Source organism: Condylostylus longicornis, unplaced genomic scaffold (assembly GCF_029603195.1).
Source record: "Condylostylus longicornis isolate FDR11 unplaced genomic scaffold, ASM2960319v2 ptg000091l, whole genome shotgun sequence".
NCBI classification, from domain to species: domain Eukaryota; kingdom Metazoa; phylum Arthropoda; class Insecta; order Diptera; family Dolichopodidae; genus Condylostylus; species Condylostylus longicornis.
This window is the reverse complement of record NW_026578059.1, coordinates 630,463-655,275: the sequence shown is the minus strand read 5'-3', so window position 1 is coordinate 655,275 and position 24,813 is coordinate 630,463. Positions and strand designations below refer to the sequence as shown.

The 24,813-nt window shown below is 24.3% G+C and overlaps 1 protein-coding gene across 4 annotated transcripts; it reads right to left on the bottom strand.

Moving 5' to 3' along the window:
- Positions 1-917: 917 nt before the first annotated feature.
- Positions 918-24,204, bottom strand: LOC129613783 (potassium voltage-gated channel protein Shal). Of its 4 annotated transcripts, none has more exons than XM_055528010.1 (6): positions 22,700-24,204; positions 17,876-19,917; positions 17,600-17,762; positions 17,331-17,519; positions 16,353-16,505; positions 918-3,067 (listed from the first exon to the last, which is right to left on the bottom strand). In XM_055528010.1, exons 2-6 carry the CDS (start codon positions 18,988-18,990, stop codon positions 2,972-2,974), a joined length of 1,716 nt encoding a protein of 571 aa, XP_055383985.1. In that variant the 5' UTR covers positions 18,991-19,917; positions 22,700-24,204; the 3' UTR covers positions 918-2,971. The 4 variants fall into 4 exon arrangements, with proteins under 4 accessions (XP_055383985.1, XP_055383986.1, XP_055383987.1 ...); XM_055528011.1 differs by having other exon boundaries at positions 22,936-24,204; XM_055528012.1 differs by having other exon boundaries at positions 17,876-19,673; positions 22,936-24,204.
- Positions 24,205-24,813: the final 609 nt, after the last annotated feature.

Sequence of the window (24,813 nt, the reverse complement as noted above, 5' to 3'; positions counted from 1 at the left end):
TATATAATTTAATATGAATATTATTTTTTACTTACTTTATGATTTTTTTAAGTTTTCTTTTGACTTTGTTTTGATTTAATTCTAAAGATAATAATATCATCGATTTTTTCAATATTTTTATTTTATTTATTATATTATTTTGTTTAACTAATAATTTATATTATGTAATTATTATTATTATTATTATTATTTGATTACGTTTCCTAAAAACGACATTTATAATTTTCTATGAATATTTTTATAATTATTTTTATAATTTTTTTTTTAATTTTTAAAATACTGCTTTTCTCATATATATATATATATATATATATATGTACGAAGTATAACTGTATAATTTATTTGTTGTTTATAAATATAGAATATATATGATTAATTCTATATATGTATATTAAACAGTATAATAGTCTCAATTTGATCTATAATTATTAATGCCAGAAAAATTGTGTACCAGTTGACTGGGAATTTAGATTATACATATATATATATATATTATACCTAACTTAAAAACAGTTCTAATAAATTTATAATTGAGTTACTATATATAATTTACTGCATATAACAGATACAATAAATTTATATGTACTTAAATGGGATAAAATTGAAGAGAAAAAATTTTTTAAAATTTTTCAGAGATAGTTTAAAGTAAAAGAAAATTCATTTAAGCTTTTTCAATTTCACATTTTTTTTTTGGAATTAAATTTTGAATTATACTTGTAAAATAGATTATATATAAAAAAAATTAACTGTAACTGTTATATATTAGCTAATCTAACATCATTAGTTAAATTAGATAAATTTAATTATGTTTCCTTTTTTCACGCAATTTCTATTCACGCAACTTATTTAATTTATTTCGACTTTAAATTTTATATATATATATATATATATATATATATATATATATACAATATACATTTCAATTTAAATAACATATTGTTATATATTATTAAAGTGTTAACCGAAAAATGAAAATATTAAGAGTACGCCCGATGTTTTATCGAAAATACGTAAGTTAAATTTTGATATAAATTAATTTTTGAAATATTTTTCTGAAAGACGCCCGAAGATGTTAAGTAAATATTCATGTTATACACACGATTCTATATACCATATAATTATTCTCGAAAGGGTATGATAGGTATGATTTTCTTTCTTCTTCTAAAATTTCTTTTTAATTACACGAGATCTAAAATGTTATACACCTCACTTTACCCAAAAAAATCTCTGACTTTTCTTATAATGGATGAAATTAAATATTATAGTATAGTGTATGAGGGCTATGGAATATATACTTTATAGATATTATATTTTAAAATTAAAATTTTACGCAAGTGTATTAAAAATTTTACAAAATAGATGCGTTCACATTATATTGTTTAAAAGTTTTAGATTAAGTGTTCACTGTCAACTTCAAACACATATATGTTTCAATATATGTGTTATATTGTAAAGTACATATATTTATTTTCCACTATATACTTGAATGAAATCGTTATATATTGACGTGCATCTTGGATGACTCTTCTATATATAAAATGAAAATTCAGAATTAAATCTCGCTTCTTTTTGAACACATTTTATTTTTTTTGGGTTTCTTTTCATATTTTTATTTGCACATATATACGTCCCGCCATATTTATTTTTTGGTTACTACTTTAATAATCATATGTATGTTTTTTTATTTTTTATAACCGACTATATATACTTTTATTAATACATATATAATTACATATAAACAATAACTAGTTAATAATAATTATGTATATTTATATGCAATATTGGACAATAAACATAATGAATATTATTATATATATATATATGTACATATTACTATTCAATTATATTAATTGAAAATCTCAAAAAAAATACATATTAATAATCAATAACTTTAAATTATAAAAACGAAATATACAAGTACAAACATATACAAAATATACATAGTAAATAAAATATATATATAATAAAGCAAAATATATACATATATTTAAAAAAATATTTAAATAAATTATATATTTACCTCCAAATATTTTAATTAAAACTATATTATAATTACTAAAATTTATTATTAAATACAATATGGATTTGTGCAGGTACAAACCCTCTTACAACCCCGTTCGATTAGATATTTTCTAAAAAATTTCGCGTTATATATAGGAAATTGTGTTGTATAAATGTACCGCGTTGTATCTGGAAGTACCATCTTATATAGAAAATTTTTTCGCCTTTTTCGAACGGTGTTATATAAAAGTATCGCGTTAAAATATAGAAGTACCATGTCATATAGGAAATTTTCGGAATTTTATGAACCGTGTTGTAACAAAACCGCATTATATAGAAGTACTATGTTATAGGAGCTTGATTACCTGGTAATTTATTAAAAAATTTCGATAACTAAGGTTGTGCATGTATCATTTTAATATACGAAATTTGAGTATTATTAATTTATTTTTAATATAATATATGGAATCATCAAATACTATTAAAATTTATAATAAGTTTTGTATAGCGTTAATAAATTTAAGAAAATTTAAATGGTGTTAAACTTAAAATTTATAGTTTATTGAATAAAGTATGTTAGTAATAGTATAAAATGAAAAACTTAAAGATCCTACATAACATTTAATAAATTAAATATAAAATAGAAAATATTAGTATAACAAATTTTGTAAAAAATTTATATATTGTTATTATTACGAATATAATTTATATACATACATATATAATGTTGCGTTTTACAATTTACAGATATTTCTGTATGGTTTGTCATTTGTTTTATCTACACATATAGCTTTCGCGCAATTAATTAATTATAGCCAATTTGGCGGGTTTGATTTTTTCCTAATTTTTTTTATATTTTATTTTGTTTTATTTTTTTTTTTTATAATGAAATATTTTATATGTTCGCTATTATTATGCAGCTTGAAATTTTATATTTGCAGGCAGAAATTTATATATATATATATATATTTTAAAATGATGCTTCAACCAAATATGTTCCATCCATTCCCTGACCTCCTTGATTATTTTGAGCGTTTGTAGTAGCTGGTATATATTTTCCACAAGCCTATATTGTATTATTTTTTGTTATATATTATATTATATATGTATAAGCAATATATATTACATATATACATTTATATAGTTCTTTTAATTTTAGTATGTTATGAATATATATAAATACATATACATACAAATACATGTATATTTTGCTATAATTATTAAATATTTTTCGCGATTTAAGAGGTTTTTTATAGCAAATACGGGTGTAAATATATTATATATATATATATATATATATATATTAATAATTAATTTAAAAGTTTATTAAATAATAAAAAAAAAAAATTAAAAATATATATGTAATCGAAATTTTTTAATATATATTATGCAGAGCAGCAATAAAATAGCATATAAGGGAATTTTGATAATTCAGTTCTATAACTTAGGTCTATAGAACTAAATATAAAAAGCATGCTCGACAAAAACCAAATTAAAAAATTTGAAAAATAGTTGTGCATAAAAATTGAAACGGAGCTCTTATAATTTCGAAGAAGAGTATAAGGAATAAAAAAAATCTAATGTGGTCAGCAAATAGCCGACCACAATATGTATTGTCTAAATTAGTAAAAGTATTCCAGAAGATAACGAAAATGCGTTTTAAACACTTCTTTACAATTTTAAGGACACTAAAAAGCTTTTAGCTGACATACCTATAAAAATATGAAATTGGCTCTTAGTATAGTTTCATTTTGTGCTGTCCGAATTATACGAAAAGTTCGTCAGCAACATCTAGTTACAATCAGAACTCAAATATTAAATTTCAAGAAATTGCAATATTTTCGAATTTCCATCTAATCTGCCCCCATCAATTTCTGAACCCTGATCTTCCCAAAAAATTGATAAATTCATTGTTTTAACGCTTCAAATTTAAATATTTAATTTCAATGAAATCGAAATCGAATGTATTATTTCTCTTTATAAACGCAAAAATGTTTATTTGGCCCCTTAGTAAACGTCCAGTTGCTGACATCTGATTTCTTCCAAAAGAAGAAAGAAGCTTATATATTATGAAATTTTAAGTAAATCGGTTGAATATTGTCTTCAAAATGATCAAAAATGTAAAACAGGCCCGTTAAAAAGTCCGCTTCCCGAGGCTTGATATATCCCAAAAGTTGATTAATCCGTGTCATAGACGAAATAAACTTACATATAAAATTTCATCAAAATCGGTTGACCCGAACTTGAGATACGCGCGTGTACACGCGTGTACACACACAGACCGACATACCGACAGATCGACAGGTTTCTAAAATTAGTGTATTTACACTCTCCTACTATGGAGAAGTGTGTTCCCATCGAAAAATCGAGAGCCAAAATTTGGTGCCATCACATAACCTACCTTATTGTATACACAATGCCGTCGGTAATAATAGTTGCATATTGAAGAACTATTCATAGTTACAAAATTGTATACATAGTCACAAAATCTGCAAAACTATAATATTCAGTTTCAGCATATTTTTAAGATTTAATTTAGAACGATCATACGGAATTGTTGAAAAATCTCCGGTATGAATGTTATATGGCATAGTATATAAGAACTGTGTGGTATATTCTAAAGTGTGTACTTCATACATATACTTATAATGCCAATTCGTATTCTAATTCTTAAAATTCGTATACTAATTAAAAATTATAAAATTCGAATGATTTGAGGATCATCATTTAGAAACGCAAAAACAAAACTACTATCAGATTCTTCCTATAGCAAAATCATATATCAGATTCTTCCTATAGCAAAATCATATATCAGATTCGTCCTATAGCAAAATCAACATTAAATGAGGAAGGACAAGGAAATTTTCAGTATAATAACCTCGTATTATAGATTCAAGTTTTATTTACAATAATTATTAATTGTTTTAGGTATATAAATGCGGCTATATGCCATCGAAAATTATATAATTATTTATTTATTTTAACTCAGTTCATTTATTTTGCCCGCCCCTAAAAGTATGCAAAATTTTTGTAATTGTAATTGAAAATGAATAGAGTTTTAATTAATTTTTTTTTTCAAGAAATTCAGGAAGAAAATATATATCTAGTACCTACATATACACTTGAAAAGAATTTTGCGTTTACTGTTATATAATGTCTATGTTTTATTCGTAAATTACATTGTTGATTAACATCCGATTTTTGACTTTTCCTAAATGAGGAAACTTTACTATTGTATAGTAACTCTATATATATATATATATATATTGTAAACTGCTCATGCATATATATATATATATACATATCTTCATATAATATATAGACATATATATATATATATATATTGTAAACTGCTCATGCATATATATATATATATACATATATTCATATAATATATACATATATTCATATAATACATATACAGATATAATGTATATATATAAATATACACATATATAAAAAATGCATATATATATATACACATATAATATATACATAATATAGAAAATATTTACATTAAAGGGGCTATATATACTTTTTAAATATTAAATGTAAAAAAATTGTTATATTAAAAAGAATAATAATAAAGAAAAAAAACAACAATAACAAAAAAAAAAAAATTTACTTAAAATTAAAAATGCTGTATTTATATACCCATACATATGTATATATAAAATGAAAAGAACAAAAATCATAATCAAAGGTTCGCCATATAAAGTCATAAAATCTTCATTTGAAATTTTTTTATTTTAGGTTGTTGTTAAATAAAAATGCAACTACATATATACTTTAACAAAATAAAAAAAAAAAAAAAGCAAAAATTAATTTATTGCAAAATTTTAAAATATTAAAAAAATATTTGTATATTGGTACCATGCAATTTGACATAAAATTGATGTATATTCGAATGTTATATTGAGTATAACTGGAATCTGCCCCGGTTCTGACTTGTTCGGCGTCCTACTCGATTTCAGGTCTCCTCCCCCACCTCCCCCCCCTTCCAATTTTGTAATAAATTTGGTTTTTAAAATAAATTTAGATTAGGTTGACGCGGTCTCCCTATCCAAACGGTACATCTAGAATACTAAGACCCGTTTTTGTAGAAATCCATTAGTCCTTTTCCGCTTCTCGTTTCCTCGAAATTTCTCAAAAACCGGCTAATATCCCAAACATTTACAGCAGCTTTCAGTTACCAAATTATAAAATTTTATTACATGACTAATGGATTTCTATACTTTGACGCAGAATTTTGTGGGAAAGCTTATTAAAATTTTTTAAAATCAATTGTTTTTAATTATTTTTTAAATTTAATATAATTAAAAATGAAAAAGCGAAAGTAATATTTTGTAAAAACTTATTGTTATATACAATTACAAATTTTATTTTAATTAAATACAACGGAACTGTATATATTTATGGGGTTCATATATAGCTCAATTTATTTTCCATTTAAGCATTGAGCAGGGATTCTTCTTCATATATGAGCTCTTTTTTACTGTACTATGCCAATTCAACAAAACTGAATCTATGTTCGAAACTATGACTTGAACTCTTATAGACATTATGTTTTTTTTTTTTTTGGTTTCATTGCATCCATATAGTCTTACAGTTTTCAGAGACACCATTAACGCATCTTATATGTGATTATTTTGTTCAAAGTATTCTAAATTTAACTTTGAATACATAAATAAATTTAAGTTGAAAATGAATTTAATTTAATTTAAACTTAAAAAATGTTTAAAAATTTAATAAAAAAGAAAAACAAAAATAAAGAAAAACGCCAAAAATAAAAAAAATATTATAAAAAACTATTAAAAATTTTTAAGAAAATTTTAAAATATTTTTTCAAATTTGATTTTTTTTTTTTGGATTTTCAATCTATTAACATGCATAGTATGCGAATAGACTTTATTCTAAATATATATATATATATATATATATAACAGCATTTACATTGACAACATTTATATATGTATATTTTAGCAAATCTAAGTATATATGTATATAATTTTTTGTGCATCAGCTGATTTTACAACTAATTATAATTCGGTATAAGCATAAAAATAACATTCTATTAACTGCTGAATTGTGTTTTACAGTATTACAGTGCATTACGATATCATACAAAAAATTTATAAATTTCGAAGGAATTTATTAATTTTTATCATTTACACACATATATCAAACTAAAATTTATAATTTTAAAATTACTGTAACACATCGCATTTGACGACAAAATTCAGCAATTATTATGAATATTTTTATAAATTAAATATCCAACAAATCATTAACAAATTAATAATTGTATCTATATGTATAATGTCAAAAATAGTATGGTACATACTTTGGAGTATCTTATAGCCGTGCACGTATATGTCATTAAAAAAAAAACTGTCCTACTAAATGAAAAATATAAATTTTTTTTATTTAAATTTTATATGGGCTTGCGAAACTATTTGCAACAAATATATTATAATGACAGTAACGACGACAAACATCTGAACTGCGAATCCCTGAACTGTTTATTAATATAATATAATAAATAATGCAGTGGCGTTGTGGTATATTTTATTGAGGAATATACGGTTTTTTTTATTTACCACTGTTTTTACCCGTATCAATAATATATTGTTAAAAAAAAACTAAATTTATTTTGTATATCTGTTTGATTAGATTCAGCAATATACAATTTTAATAGTATAAGAATTTCTACCATGGGTATACATAAGAACCTATATTTTATAATGTTGCTACTTGTTATACATTTGAAAGAGAAAAAAATAAAACAAACAACTGATATGATCAGCACATAAAAGACGGCAATGTTCTATAATGGTTAAACAAAATTTCGTTGTATTGTTATACTAGATCAGAGGTTCCCATAACTTTTTTCCTCGTAGACCCATTGTCGTGTTTTTGAATTTTTGATAGACCGCCTTAATACTTATTTTATTACCTAAAGCAGGTATTCATGGACACCTGGGGTCCACTATGGGAATTACTGTACTAGGTAATATGAAAATGCTTTCCTAAACACTTTTTTCAAATTTTATGGAGAAGCTTTTAGTTAATATAACTATATAAAGAAGAATTTAAATTTCGAACATTTAGCAGAGTTTTCATTTTATAGTCATCCTATATTTAATGAAAAATTTCATCAGCTAGTTCTGGTACAGTAATCTGGAACACGAATATTAAATTTTATTAAATTTCATCTTTTAATTTTCCTATATATAGATTGCTAAAATTCATACAATACCATGACATAGAAAGTTTATAGGCCTTTAATATGGTAAATAATATAGTAAGGAGCCTCTTACTATACTCATACGTATACCGTTTCCGATATAAAGAAAATTTAATTTTAAATAATTTTTTAAAATTTTTCATTTTAATAATTCCGAAATTTACCCAAGAACACAAATAGTCAACAAGTATAGTCAAAAATATACATGAATGTGATGCAGTATAATTAGTGTCTTCGTATAATATATACCATCGCGTTTCGGGGCATTAATAGAATAACTATAAATATAATAGGAGGTGATTGGAGTTCTTGCATTATCTGGGATTATACCCGCAAAATATTATCTAATGCCTTCTGTCGCAAGTCTCTAGCCCTTCTGGAAGCACCCATACTTGTTCAAAACTCAAAAATAGTAATTGTTATATATACAATATTTTAAGGAATTTACAATTTATTTTCCATATATAACTATACTAACTAATACGGATTAGGAAATTTTCACAATTCCAATATATGGAGCTAATTTAGTTAAAAGTGTTATACACATAGAGTGTTATGCACATAAATTGTTAAAAAACATAAAGTATTAAAGTGTTCTACAAATAAGGTGTGGTACACATAAAATTTTATATACACAAAGCGTTAAAGTGTTATTCATAGAAAATTATGCCTTTTTTTTTGCATTTTTTAGGACCCGCAAAATTCTATCTAATACTATAATATCAGTTTTATAATATAATATAATATTATAAGAGATTCAGTGTTTTTTTTTTATATGTAGAAGTATGCCCTTTATCTCAAGTCTTTATCCTTTCTAGAAGTATCCGTACTTTTTCACACTGAATCCCTTATAATTCCTGAAAATGAGCACTGGATCCCTTATAAATATTTTATATATATATACTCGTATATATATATATATATAACAGTTAGTACTTCACATTTGTCAAAAAGTACGGATATTTCTAAAAGGGCTAGAAGCTTGTGACAAAAGTTATTAGATAGGATTTTACAGGTTGGATTCCAGAAAATGCAAGAATTCCACCCACCTTCCCCATTCACCGCATTTTGTTGTGGTTTATTTGACCATAAAAACACGGTAATAGAAAAAACGTATCATAAATTTCGAGCTAACGTCAAGTATGCTCAAGCCACCATATAAACGAGATTATATGGCCACCATATATTATATTATATTAGTAAAGATATTTAAGATCTATTATAGTAAAGATTCAATTATATATATTAGTAAAGATATGTATAAGTGTCAAATTTATTAATCGAAACTAAACACAAAATTTTTTATAAAAATTTATTTTTTTTTTTTTTACCTCATATACCTTCCATTTATAATGTACGTACTTTCATTCAATTTTTAAACCGTAAGTAATTGGTTATATGCTTTGCACTATTATGGGATATTTTTTTATTTATTTTTAATTTATTTTATAAATTTTCCATATTTTACAAAAAGATTCATTGAAGGATCAAGATTCTTTAATTAATTTTTTTTTTATGTTTATTTCAATTTTTATTTTATATATAGTTTTTTAATTTGAATTTTTTATTTAATCAATCATATATTTAATAAAATCTTTTATATATGAATTATACACAAATTTTAAAATTAATTTTATTAATAATAATTTGTTAATTTATATATATATATAGATATACATACATAATTTATAAATTTATACATTCATATATGTGTATATATAGATATTATATGTATATAATAATTTAATTTGCATTTATTTTTTTAATCAATACGACTATCATCATGCGATATACTAGAGCTTCTCTTTGTACCACAACGATACACCGTGTCCTGTGGAATATACAGTTGAAAAACCAAAAATAAAAAGAAAAAATAAAAAAAAAAACACAAAAATATATAAAAAATAAAAAAAAAATAATAATAATATACAAGCTTCTTTGTTTGATTTTATATAGAAATATTATATAAAATTTTTATTAGTGTTAAAATAATAAATTCAGCGATTTTCAATTGCACTTATAACAATTCTATATTGTTATTATATTCATATATATTATTCATTTTATTCTCTCATTTGGTGAGAATAAAATATGGCGAAATATACACAATCAAAGCCCTTATATTCTCCCTTTTTTATACAGATTTATTGATGCAGTGCAAGCGATTTGATTTTTCTGATTTCAAAATATCTTATACATACAACATATCTGATTAGGCGAATTATACAGAATATAATATATAGAATATACACAGAAATTCGCCTTAAAATTAACTAAAAAAATGAACTAGACATTAAGAATTAGAAATTGCCCGGAGAAAGACAAAAAATAATAAGAAAATTCTTGCTTGAGGAGTGAAGAAAAAACAAAAAAATGTTAAAAAATTGTTTTTTTTTTATAAGTAAATAAAATATAAAAAATATTCTCTGACTTCAATTGTACAGATACATGGATGCTACTACTGGAATACTACTGCAACATACTGTTATACGTCTCACTACAATCTTTAGATATACACATTTGCATATATTTAAAGTTCGTGAAATGCGGACACAAGTGATATTTTGCGCAAATGGCTGTGTGGCATTGAAAAAACTGTCACTTCAGCTGTATAGCAAAGTAGCAAAAATTAAACATGTATACATAAATTTTTCTTTTCGCTCAAAGTACTCATATTGTCTGCACGAGTTTTATATGCGCATAACAAACTACATATGTATACATTTAATTATGAAGTTTGCAGTTTTTTTGTTCATTAGAATTTATATATAATATTGCGATATATCAATAGGACAATATTGAAGTCATAATTTTCGCAGTATAATAGTAACTTGATCATAATAGATATATGTATATACTTAAATTGTGTATGAATGCAAAATATATATATATATATATACTGAAATAGGATGTATGAATGCAAAAATTGCTAGTGTACATATAAAAACACACAATATGTATAACAGTGCATTTCTTTTATTCAATTTCGTATGACGCAGTTAATTGGCTATATAGCTAACTAAGAAAAAAACACTCATTGTAATAAAGTAATTGAGAATCGCTGAAGTTTTTATAATACTGAAATATAAACCCTATATATTTTAGTATTTTGTTATTTGAATATTTATGAAAATTTATATATATATATATAATTGGATGTATGTGTTATATGTTTTTGATGTAAATTATTTTTTTTTATTTGGTCAAAAACAAATATAACAGTCTTATTATACAAATATAACAGCCTTATTCTATAAGAGAGAATGTGTGAGCCGTATGAAAGATTTGTTATATTCTACTATAGAAACACGCTTATCTCACTATTTGTCATTCGAAATGTTACTATGTTACTAAAGCGCATTTTCAAAACAATTTGACATTTTCTTTTTGTCACAATTAGTCGTGTACATGTCACATTTTGTTGTTGACATATAGTTTTATAAAAGTTGCTGCAAAATAAACATGAAATAAAATTGAGAAGATTTAAGTGTTATGATTATACCACTATAAATTAAGTGTTATAATTGTAAATATTTTAATAACGCTATTTTAATTAAACTTGTTTATTTCAAAATCAAACATTTTAAATTTTTGGCATCAAAACTAAAAATCGAGTTTCTTTTCTTCTTTTTTTGTACTCCACATATTTTGCGTCTATAGTAGAATACAAAAAAAAAAATTTCAAAGCCATAAATGTGACACGTCTATATGGTAGAATAAGGCTGATATAGTTATATTTTTACTATACTATCGAACAATTAATATATTTTTTTGTACAGTATTCGAATATAACACAAATAGAAAAACATAAAATATAATTGCTATGTTTAGTTATAAGTATAATGAAAATTTAACAAGAATATTCTATTCTACCAGAATTTTATGTACATATATAAACAGATATATACATGTATACAAATAATTGTAATTGGTTTTTAAAAGTATATAATAAATATCTCTATATATAGTATAATAATGATCACTACATAAATGTCATATCATATATTACTATAATATTTTTATCGTTGACATAAACGATAATTTTGACAATTTGCTTTAGTACATTATATGTGTACGTAATTCGCGAACTAGGGAGAAAAGATATCATAAAAGAAAAGATATTATATAACTCAAATACGAATATTTTTCATAAAAATTGTATAACAGTTTAACTTTTTTTTTTGTTTTATCCCTACTTCGCCTCTGGGAGGAGCATAGAGCTGGTGCACGATATTGTGCTGGTCATTTAGTTTACTAGGTAGGTGCCCCGTAGTTTTATTTTGCTAGTATTTTTTTATATTGGATATTAATGAAATATGGCAATTAGTTCATATGTATAATATGTATAATATAATGTTTATTAAGCTATATAATATTGAATAGAATTTTAATAGTGACCTGACTATAGTCAAAGTCAATAGTAAAAATTATATATTAATTAGTAGTGACCTTACTGACACTTTTTGTATTATAACATTTTGTAACATTTGAATTAAGGTTTAATGATATAACACATTCTATTTTTTTGAGTGGCAGTTATACATACAGCAATTATAACTGAATTTCCAATTAATATCGCAATATCGATAATTTTGGTCAATTGGGTTGTGAATGTCAAATGTCATACATAGATGAAACAGTATGTATAACCGTGTATAATTTGAAGATTTTATATAGTTTCTCAGCAATTAAACCCAAATATTTTTGGAAGCTGTGTTTATGTTATGGTTATGTAAGAAAATAATACCAGCTGCATATGGGAAGTTATAAGGAAAAAAGCCTGGGCAAGTAAAAATTTCGTGCGAATTCTTTAAAATCCCTGTACCACGGGAACAGTTGTGATTTGATACCTAGTGCTCAATAAAAACTTTATCCCTTTTTGATGCCCTAAATGATGGTATATATTACGTCACTGATTACTGAATCACCCTCTATGAAGAATTTCTAACAACTCTTTAAATTATAAGTATACGTAAGAGCTAAGTTAGAATCGCATTTTCAGAAATTGTTATACCATTTTACATTCCTCTATATTATTATATTATCAAATTCGATATTTCATTTTGCGCAGCCTACAATATATATGTTATATTAAATTAAAGGGGTTTTATATTGTCAAAAATTTCGTTTATTTATCTCGATTTTATGGCGTGTTTTTCCATTGTATATGACATTTTATAATTATATTAAACATGGATGTTATATGGTACCACATAAATAGCTAGAATAATTTAATTTACTAACATTTTAATGTTATACTATTTGTAAAATTCTTTTTAATAAAAATTAATAAAAAGTAAATAAAAATAACCAATATACAAATATATGCAATTTTTTTTGTAAGTATTTTATGTTTTTTTACTTTAAGAAGACGATTTTTATTACTCTTATAATTTTTACGTCTTCATTTGTATAAATTTTAAGTATTGTGTATAATAGAGGTTTTTTTTTGTGTATTTAAAATTAAATATAATATTAAATTATAATGAAATATTAAAGTGGACAAAATTAACTTTCGGAAATTCATAATTTTTTATTACAATCAACATCTCTCTTAGCTCATAATCATCGCTGTTGTAAACGATATTATTCTTTATTTTGACAATGAAATGCATACTATATATAACATTTATAGTACTTTATTTTTATTAAACAACTCCTAAACCAGAACGAAATTAAAATTCAATTAATAAGGTCGCCAGCTGTTACTAATATCTAGAGAAAATTGCAATGTTACGTCACCTAGAGATTTTTTTTTTAGATAACATGAGAAATTGAGGTGATATTCATGAGAAAAACCTTATTCAGAGGTTTTCAGATCATATTTAGTATTGTGCCTGTCTGACACATAGCACGGAGTTATACTTTAAATTTGAAAAAAGTAAAAAACTCAGTCGAAATTGATTTTAAGCTTCTGCATAACACGGAATCGGTTGAGCTATTTGAACATCGTTTCTTTACAAAAATTTTGCCTACTCATGAGGTTCTACACAATTACATTCAACATTGCACTCAGATACGAGACATCCTGTATAATATTTTCCTATATCAAATCTTTTCATATTTTATTTTATCATTAATAATTTAGTTAATTTTTAATTTTAGAATTAGATTTATTTATCATTTAATCTTTTGCTTATTCAAAAAAGACTGGAATTTTATGGAACAATTAAAAAATTTATATGTTGAATTATAAAACATCATTTAGTATCAAATCAAAATTTAATATTGTAATATTTTTTACAAAACATGATCTCTTATATGAAATATTCGGTTTAATCAAATTGAATAGGATGACATAAAAATGAAATATATTGTATATAATAGATTTTCCTCAACAGAACGCTGTTGGGTTTGTTGGGTCAAAGCAGTGGTTTTTAAAAGAAGTATTGTATTACATTGTATTTAAATTGTTCTAATTCACTAAGAAACGAATTGCATACTTTTAGGGAACAAACGAAAAATTTTAGTGTTGACGTAAATGATCAAATTTAAGGGTTAATTACGTTAGTTAAGATAAATACTTGTATATTTTTAATCGAAGGCAATTACCAGCACCTTTTTGTATTTCAAGAATTTTGGAAAAACTTATAGGAATAATTTAGAAATAATTTATTTATATATGAAATTTCACCTTTCTATTGTAAACAGATCCACAGACGGATAGACGAACGAACGGAAGAGAAGAGAGAAAATATTAGCACTTTTTTAAAATAGATATAAATATCATGTTTTGTAACAATACCACAAATAAATATATATGTATAATTATAAATTAACGGCATTGGAATGGCATTCTTATATTTATTTTTTTAAAAAATTAATTAAAAAAATATGTACATACTTATATATATATATATATATATAACAATTTAAATATATAAAAAACAGTAAAGAAATATAGAAATAAATAAACATTTATTAAACATTCCGCGCATAATTCAAATTTTATAATTAACATGATTAAATAGAAAATTAATAATAATGCTTATCTTACATAAAAAATAATAAGACAAGCAATATTAAAAACACGCAAATAAAATCAATGCACAAATTTATGAAAATTATTATAAAGTATGAAAATAAAATTAAAAAATTAAAAGAGAGAGAAAAAACACAATAAGAGCGATTTTCCGCGCAAAATATCAAAATTCATACACGTAGAATACACACAAAAATATATGAGTTTGACTGGCCCGTAATGGAGCGAAGTTACCTTCTACAGCAAAGGTTAAAATCATATTTTATCTCAAAAATGCTAAACAGTTAATTTTATAGTTCTGCTGTCTCTTTTTCTGAGGTTAACAAACGGAAATCATCTGCTATTACCGTTCACCGCTTTGGTTTTATTTTTACAATTTTAAGGATTTTGAGATTTTAAAGTTTTGTGAAAATACTCTTATTCTACAATACTTTCTAATATATATTCATTATACTTTTTATTAGCCAATGTGCCGTTTAGTTGTCAATATTAAATTATTTTTTGAAAAGTATACATTGTGAAGACAGAGAAAAACGAAAGAGCTTACAGCAAAAATCAATTGTACCTTGTCTTGCACAAATATTTTCCCTTTAAATTTAAAATTAAAAAATTTCTTCTCATTCATTTTTTCTCTCACTTTCTAAATTTTTCTCTCTTTTTTTTGTTTTTAAATAAAAGGCAATACTTTCATACATACATATATACTGATAATAATAATTAAATTCACTTTTTGAATGCAGAAACAGAAACAATAAAAAAAAAATTAATAATTTTAAATAAAATGAAAAATACCTTGACTTCAAAAATGTAGTAATACTGTTTTACTACACCAATTCATCAAATGCAAAATTCATAAGTTGAATTGTGTATTAATACCCATATTACGGTAGCTTTTGAAGTCAAGGAGACATTCTTCTTTTCCCAAAAAATCGGATCGTTTTTCTTTGTATAATTGATTAATTTAAATAAAATTCCATACTTATAGGCATACTTATAGGTATATGTAACAGCATTAATTATTATAAAAATAGTGTTTTGTAATAAAAGAAGCAATAAAAAAAAACCAAAAACAAAATAAAATTAAAAATAAAAAATAAAAAATTTTTCTTAAGAAAAACTCACCTGATATCGCTGTGAGCAACATCTGCCACAACATGATTGCAATAAACCAACTGTTGAATTTGTTGAATGAGCTGGTGATGCCATTGGTGATGGTGAACCAGGTCGTTTCGGTTGACCATTATAAGGAATTTCTAATTCTACAAATTCACGATCCTAAAAAAAAAAAAAATAATAATAAATTTTATGTGTATATTAACAGGTTTGGATCATATTAAATATAGAATCAATGTCTTACAGAAAATAAAATCAAAAATGTTTGAAAAGAAATTTTCTTACAATAAATGTGTTAACAGTAATAAAAATTGAGTCAAACTAATGGCCTGTAAAAGAAGCACTTTTTCTTTTAACAAGTGAAAATGCTGTTTTAAAAAAAAAGCTATTATATTATTTGAATTATTTTTATTTATATACAAAAATATTGCCTAATTTTAAAAATGAGTCAAAAGGTCATACACCAAAAATACATAAATTACGCTTATGGATAAGAGAGAAAAATTGAAAGAGACTCATTTTGTAATGTGATAACAGACATAAGTGTCTTGACAGTAAATGTCGTAACAGTAACTGCCATGACAGTAATTGTCATAACTGTAATTGCCTAATTATGAGAATGTCTTGACAGTATATCAGAATGTCTTCACAGTCGATTTGTATGTCGTTGTTTCCCGTCTTGTACTAAAACGTTTTGACAATAAATGGCTGATCAAACTTTGCAACAACTCTTATACTTATTTTCAAATACACGATGGTAGTATAAGACACAAAAATTTTTTGTAAATTTAATTAATTTAAAAACACTCAAATATTAATTTTATTCTACTTGCTTTATAAGAATAGAAATGGAAAAAGGATATATTAATACTATTCGTAGTTACCGTCCGCATACTATTAATTCTGACACTAAACTATTTAAATATTACAAGATTTTGTGTATACTAATATAAGATTTTGTGTAACTCTACAATAATTAACACTTACCGTAGTTTTTTCTAAACATCTTAATAAATGATGATGTTGCAACTCGAAAATATCTTCTTCTCTGTAACTATCATCTAATTCGATACCAGATTCTTGTGCTGCTAATCTAGCTTCAGCTGCTTTTTTCTTACTAGCGAATGCAGCTCCGGAAGATGCTTTTGCAATACGAATCCTAGCCAATCTTGCTTTCTATATATACAAACATCAAAATAAACAGTTTTTAATTAAACGCCATAAAGTAACATCGCAATATTTAAAAAAACACTTACTCTTTGTGCTTTACGCTTATCAGCCCTTTGATTTTGATGATAAATTCTACTAAAGTTTGATACAATAACCGGTACTGGTAAAGCAATAACAAGCACACCACTTAAAGAGCATACGCCACCAACTATTTTGCCAGCTATTGTTTCTGGTACCATATCACCATAGCTTTAAAAAAAAAAAAGCAAAAATCAATAATCAACAATTGGTTTTCCTTGCAAAATTATAGAAGTACATGTAGCCCGGTGGAATATTAAAAATTAAAAAAAAAATTAACTTACCCCAGTGTAGTCATTGTTACAATTGTATACCAAAATGCAGCTGGTATTGATGTAAAATTAGTACCGTTAACATTTTTTTCAGCATAGAACATAACTGTTGCAAATATAATAATTGCCATTGCTAATGAAAATACTAAAAAACCCAATTCGGAAGCACACGATTTCAGTGTATAACCCAAAATTCTTAAACCTTGTGAATGTCTTGAAAATTTAAATATACGAAATACGCGAAATACTCTTAATGTTACAAATGCTCCCGATACATCATCATTATCAGTTAAACCTAAACCAATATAATATGGTAATATTGCTACAACATCAATAATGCTCATAACACTTCTAACAAATTTACAACGATCTGGTGCAGCAAATAAACGTAATAAATATTCAGCAGTAAATATCATAACACATGCAGTATCTAAACAAAAAAATACAATTTTATAACGTTCACCACATGGTAATGTACCAGCACGTGCTGGTCTTGTACCACATGGTACTGTTTCAACAACATTTGCCATTACTGATACAGCTATAAAAAATCCAGTTACGTAATAAAATACTAATGCTGCTGTTGATGTATGTGGATTTTCAAATGCACGCCACATTTTTTGTCTAATATTTGTTAATTCTTTTAAATTTTGATCACCATTTTCTGATAATTTATCATCCATAAGACGCTCAGCATTTTCACGTTTACGATCACGATAATCTTCATAACAACAATCACCGATAACATCAGGCATAATACCAAAAAATGCTAATTCTTCATCATAACTTGTTAAACATTCATGTTTTGGATAATGTAATTTACCAGTACGATAATAATTTAATATGTGACGGAATATATCTGGATCACGATCAAAAAAATATTCTTTACAATCTTCATCATAAAAAAATTCTCTTTCATTTGAACCCAATAATGTATCTGGATATTTTTCTAATGTGTTACGCCATGTTTCAAAACGTCTACCAGATACATTTATTAATAATTTTTCATCATCTGTTTTACGACGATCTTTTGGTATTGGTGGTGGTGGTAATGGATGTGTTGCTATCGGTACCCAACCAATGGCCGCCGCCCGTGCAAATGGCAGCCAAGCGGCGACCGAGGCCATACTATGTGGTGGAATGTTTTTTTTTTACCACACAAAACAAACAAAAAAAAATAAATTTAGATTAAAAATTAAATTAACTGTTTTGTTATACGCACACTAAGTTAGAGTTTAGTTTTTTAAATTATTTTTTCACTTTCTATAAAATATTCAAAAATTTTTGAAAATGGAAACTCGTAATAAATTCTGTTGTTTTGTTGTAATTCTGATTTACTTTAGTTTCTTGTCTATACCCATTGGAGTCCCTTTTTTGTTTAAATTTTGTAATTATAACACTTTTTCTTCTTATTGAATAAATTGTGATTTGAAGTTGTAGGAACAATAATTGATTATTTTTGGTTTTCATACACACATTTTTTAATATTCTATTATGTTTTTAAACTGACAATTATGATGACATTAATGTTTATTATTTCTGTATATTATTTTTGTATAACAGTTTAGTAAAATTTTTTTTAAATGATATTTGTTTTCCAAACTCATTTATTTATTATTGTAACCGTATATATAATTTTGCATATGAATACAGGACTTTACAAATTGTATTGCTATACAAATTAATCAATTATATAATTCAAATAGTTTTCATCCCTTTTATCCTTTCATCCTTTGTAAATGTATGTATGATGGGCACATATATATACATATATTTGTTGTTTTTCAAATTTCATTCCATATTTTAATGTCTAACATTTGCTTAGTTGTAACAATTAATTTAATATATAAGTTAAATTTCAATATATATTATAACAAAAACTGTTATACTATATAAAATTAATTTCATATATCTCATATTTTTGTATATTTTCACTCATATTTATATACAATCTATATTGTATAACTACTATATGTTTATATTAATATTTATGTTAACATCTTCAAGATGGAAGAAAAGAAACTCTTGTCAAATTTATAACAGAATTCAACAACCTAAAAATGAAAGAAAAATAAGAGGAACATAGAAAGAAATATTAACGTAAAATAAGTATATAATAATAATTTAATTAATTTATTGGAAAGTATATAGACGCATTTTAGGGTTTTTATGTTTGAAAACAATTTTTCAATGGAGTTCTTTTCTTTTTACATATACTGTAGGTACATATAACATTCGAAATGTCTACTGGAGTATTGTTGAAATATGTAAATACATCTACGAAAATATTCAATATTCAATTTGGATAAAAAAAAATTGCATGTGGTACAAATTAAATGATTACAAGGTATTAAATAAGACTTCTAGTTATAGTAAACTGGAGTATCGTTATAGGTATACGTAACTGGAGTATAGTTATAGGTATTTTGTATTACAAATGTCCTCGTATCCTAGTGAGGAGTATAGGGCTAGTGCATGGTATCATAGATAGTCATGCCCTAGCTTCATTGAGTCATGGAGTTTTAACTAAATAGGTGACTAGTCTGCCGTAGTTTTTTCCTTTATATTAAGTATTTAAGATTATTAATATTTATTGATTAGCTTAATAATATAATAGTTATGCTCATTAATGTTCGTATAATGTAAAATGTAAATTTAAATTTATTGATTTACGAAGTCCGGTTTATTTTTCCAATAATAATATTGGCGTTATATCGAAATTAATTGCAATTCCAATAGTAAGCCTTATAAATTTAAGGTCGTTTTTGTTTAACATATGTATAGCTATAGGGTTTTCGTATATTAAAGGTTTCATGGATGAATTTCTTTGATCAATTTCTAAAATAAAAATCATATGTGTGGGGAAAAATTATAAACATGTTTTTGAGTTACAAGCCTGTTAAACAAATATCGGTCCCAGATTTTTATCCCTTCATATAAATAAAAATATTAATAAATTCGGAGTACGTATACCATAAAGTAAGCATTAGAGACACTATTGTTTTAACGAAAATTGATAAATCTTTATTTTTATTCTAACAATTAATTGACTATTTATTCTTTATTCAATCTGACTATTTAGTTTCCGAAAAGTGAGAATTTTGGATTTTTTTTTTTCGAAAATTTTTTTTTGTTCTTTTAAAACATGAAATTTGCACGTCCTCACCCATATGATTTTTTGCTAGAAATTGATTAAAGAATCATTGCTGAAATTATTCGCAACCTTATACTATATACCCTGTATACAAAAACAATAATTTAAAGAGCTATATACTTGTATACTAGCTCCTATATAAGTAGCTAAAATTATTATAATATATGGTATGTATATATATATGGGTGATATAAAAATTATAATATAATTAGAAACCCCTAGTATGAATCGCATTAATTTCATATAATTTTGAAAAAATTAAAACAAAATTAACACATTGAGCGTCATGACTATAAAAAATACTTACGTTGAGTTCTATCGTGTAACCCATGAGCAAATCTAAAAGGCTTTGTAGAGTTCGTGTTCACCTGTGAACGACTTATTTTAAGTCCCTGTATCACAAGGGATTTTAAATTTATTAACTTATATATTTTAACGTATATAGGTTTTTTTATGTTGACCATTTTTGTCATTTCAGATTTGCTCACCGGTATTACATTGAGACTCAACGTGTCAAAATATGAATATATGTACATTAGTAATTCATTTAATGAAGAAACGAAAATTAAAACTTAGATAAGGTAAGCTGTTGACTCGCAAAATATAAAAAATTACATCCATGTACCCTCAGTTCTCATTGTTGATTAATCAATAAGTAATGATTTGAAATGAGCTTGAACTTAAATTTTGTTGGTTAAATTCTCTATCACCTGTACAGTGTTCATGAATCACATATTTAGTGTGCTCTGTAAGAAATAAATTCATATTGAAATGCAGCTAAACATACAAATGTCATATACATATTAGGTTCTATATAAAGTTCACGTATTAACTAACATATTATGTTTTATTTTTTTTGCAAGCATTGTGTTGAATGATATCAAAAAAAAAAAATCTGATATGCTCAACATATAACCGACCGCAAGACATTGTCCTGTTTAGCTAAAATATTGCATAATGCCTTTTAAATGCTTCCCACAAATTTTAGGGAGTCTAGTACGATTCCAGTTAACATACCTAGAAAAATGTAAATTTAGCTCTTATCAGAGGCTCTCTTTATGCTTACCAAATTCACTGAAAAGTTTGCTAGTTAGTTTTGGTAGTAAACAGTATCCAGATATTGCGTTCATTCTATTAAATGGAAGGGCTCTGTATGTGTTCTAGAGTATTATAACATTTGCGTGTCCATCATCTGTTAGCAAAGTATTGTTTTCAGATTAAAATGTTGTTTTCTAACAAGTGTTCTGTTTTATTTACTTTATATTTACATTATGTCGGATGTGTGGATCACGCCGGCTGTAAACGAATTGAACCTTAATTATTATATACATAAGTACAAACATATGTATAAATATTTTTTTTTCTTATTAAAACATAATATAAATGAATGTAATTAACGTAAAACTTTTTTGGCTACTTAAGTTTATCAGTAAAATCAAACAGAAACAAAACTCTTTTTTGGATCATATGTGTTATTATGATTTATGGTGCTCTTTGGCGATTTTATTCATTTGGCCGAAAAATGTATTAAAGATTAAATTATACATAAAAATTGTATGTTATCTGTTCTGCTGCGTAACAGGCTTATTACTCTTATCACAAAACAAATATAACACGGAAAATAAAAAAAGTTCTGCAACAAATCTGTGCACAATTTATGATAATATGATATACATACATACCTAAAATGTTGGGAGAATTCAGAATAAAAATTTTTTTGTTTTCGTTTTCTTTTTCTATGTTATTCTTCCGAAGATTAAGAATATAAGCGAAAATACACGATGGTTGCGCCATCGAATTTGACTTTTATAATATAATATAGATATACAAATTACTTTTATGTTATATACAAATTATTTTCCTTATATTACACATTTCCTTATACTTACACTATTTATATATATATATAAATATTTACCAAAATATTATTAATTTTTTTTTAAAAAAACATTCTTTAAGCAAGTGTATGTCAAATGTCCAATATTCTTGAGGCTTCAACACTCCTCCTTTTTCTTCTTCTTCTTCTTCTTCTGCTTGTGTATATTTATTCTTCTCTATATATATATATATGTATATATCTATATATATGTATATATATATATGCGATATAAATTCGAGATTTTTTTTGTATGAATTTTATTTTTTTTGCAGGAAAAAATAATCTTGAATTAATGTTGATTTTGTTTTTTTTTTTTCAAAACTCTGGTAGTCCTTGTTGAAAAAATTGGTTATTAATGATGGTTATAATTTGGATTAAGGTAGGTATATATGTGAAATTTTTAAGTATTTTATCTATATATATATATATATATATGCAATTATTTTTGTTTTTCACAACAACTGGAATTTTTTTTTAAGTTCAATTATTGTAATTTTAAATTTTGCCTTCTTATTATATTTTTATTTTATCCAATTACTTCTTTATTTTCCTTTTTTTTACATCGAAATTAAATTTTTGGTTTGAAAAATTAAAAATTTTATTTTATTTGACTTAACTTATTATGTATATAGTAGTAGTTGGCATATGAAAGGGATAAAATTTTTGTATTTCTTTTTTTTTTTTATTATGATGTTATTCTGATTTTTTGTGCATATAAATCTCCCATCCCTTCCCTTTCAAATATATATTGTAGTTTATATACAGTAATGTATTGTGAACCAAAACCAAGGGTGGGCATATAATATAAAAAAACAACAAGTGAAAAAAAATGAAAATATTCTTTTTTCGAGTTTTTCTCAATAATACTTTTGATTTTCTGGAATTTCTTCTTTATAATTTCCTTTTTCTTTAATTCCTCCTCATTATAGCACATAAATATTGTTATTTAAAATTGTTTTTCAGAGGTAGGCAATAATAGAACACTATATTAATAAAAAAATCATATATAGGAATAATTTTTTAAATATACACTATAAACGATGATTAAATGTTACAATATTAATCATACACAACATTCAAAAGAACCGAAAAAAAAAACCAAAAAAAAAAAACACACAAAACGTGTTTTTTTTTTAAATGAAAATTTTTGAACACAAAATTTTTTCTTTTATTTGGAAATTTTCTTATTTTTCTAAAATTTTATTTTTTCCCCGTCCGATTTCTGCTTTCTTATGTTTTATTTTTTTTTTCCTTCTTAATACGCGAGAAAAATCCCACCATCGAGACTACAACCACCACTACGACAACGACAACGACTACCACTACTATCAAAATACAAATTAAATAAATGAACACGGTACAAAAGAAAGAAAGAAAAAGTAAGCAAAAAAAAAAAATGAAAAAACAAGCAAATAAACACAGTGTTACCATAGTAGTTTGAAAAAGAAATTTGAAAATTCTGACTAGAAAAAAAAAAAAAAAGAAAATTTTCAAAATTTAGCTGAAAAAAGAATTTGAATTTTACTTATTGCTAAATTATGGAAAATCGTCAATTCATTTGGAAATTCATTTTGTAAATATAAAGAAATTTTTTCAAAATTTCAATGTATATCCATAATAAAACTAAATAGTATTTGGTAACACATTCATAACACTCAAAATCAACAAAAAGGAAAAAAAGAAAAATTGACAACTGAATCGATTTAAGAAATTTCCCTAGGAAAAATCAAGGAAAATTTTAGTTTAATTGGTAATAAGAAGAAAAAAAAATCCCAATAAACAAAAAATATTCACAAATTGGTACAATAATTATTGTGAATGAAAAATTTTTATTTTATTTTATTTGATTTAACTTACTTGGGTATAAGATTTTAAAAAAGAAAATATCTTGAAAATATGCGTTGTAATGTTATTAAT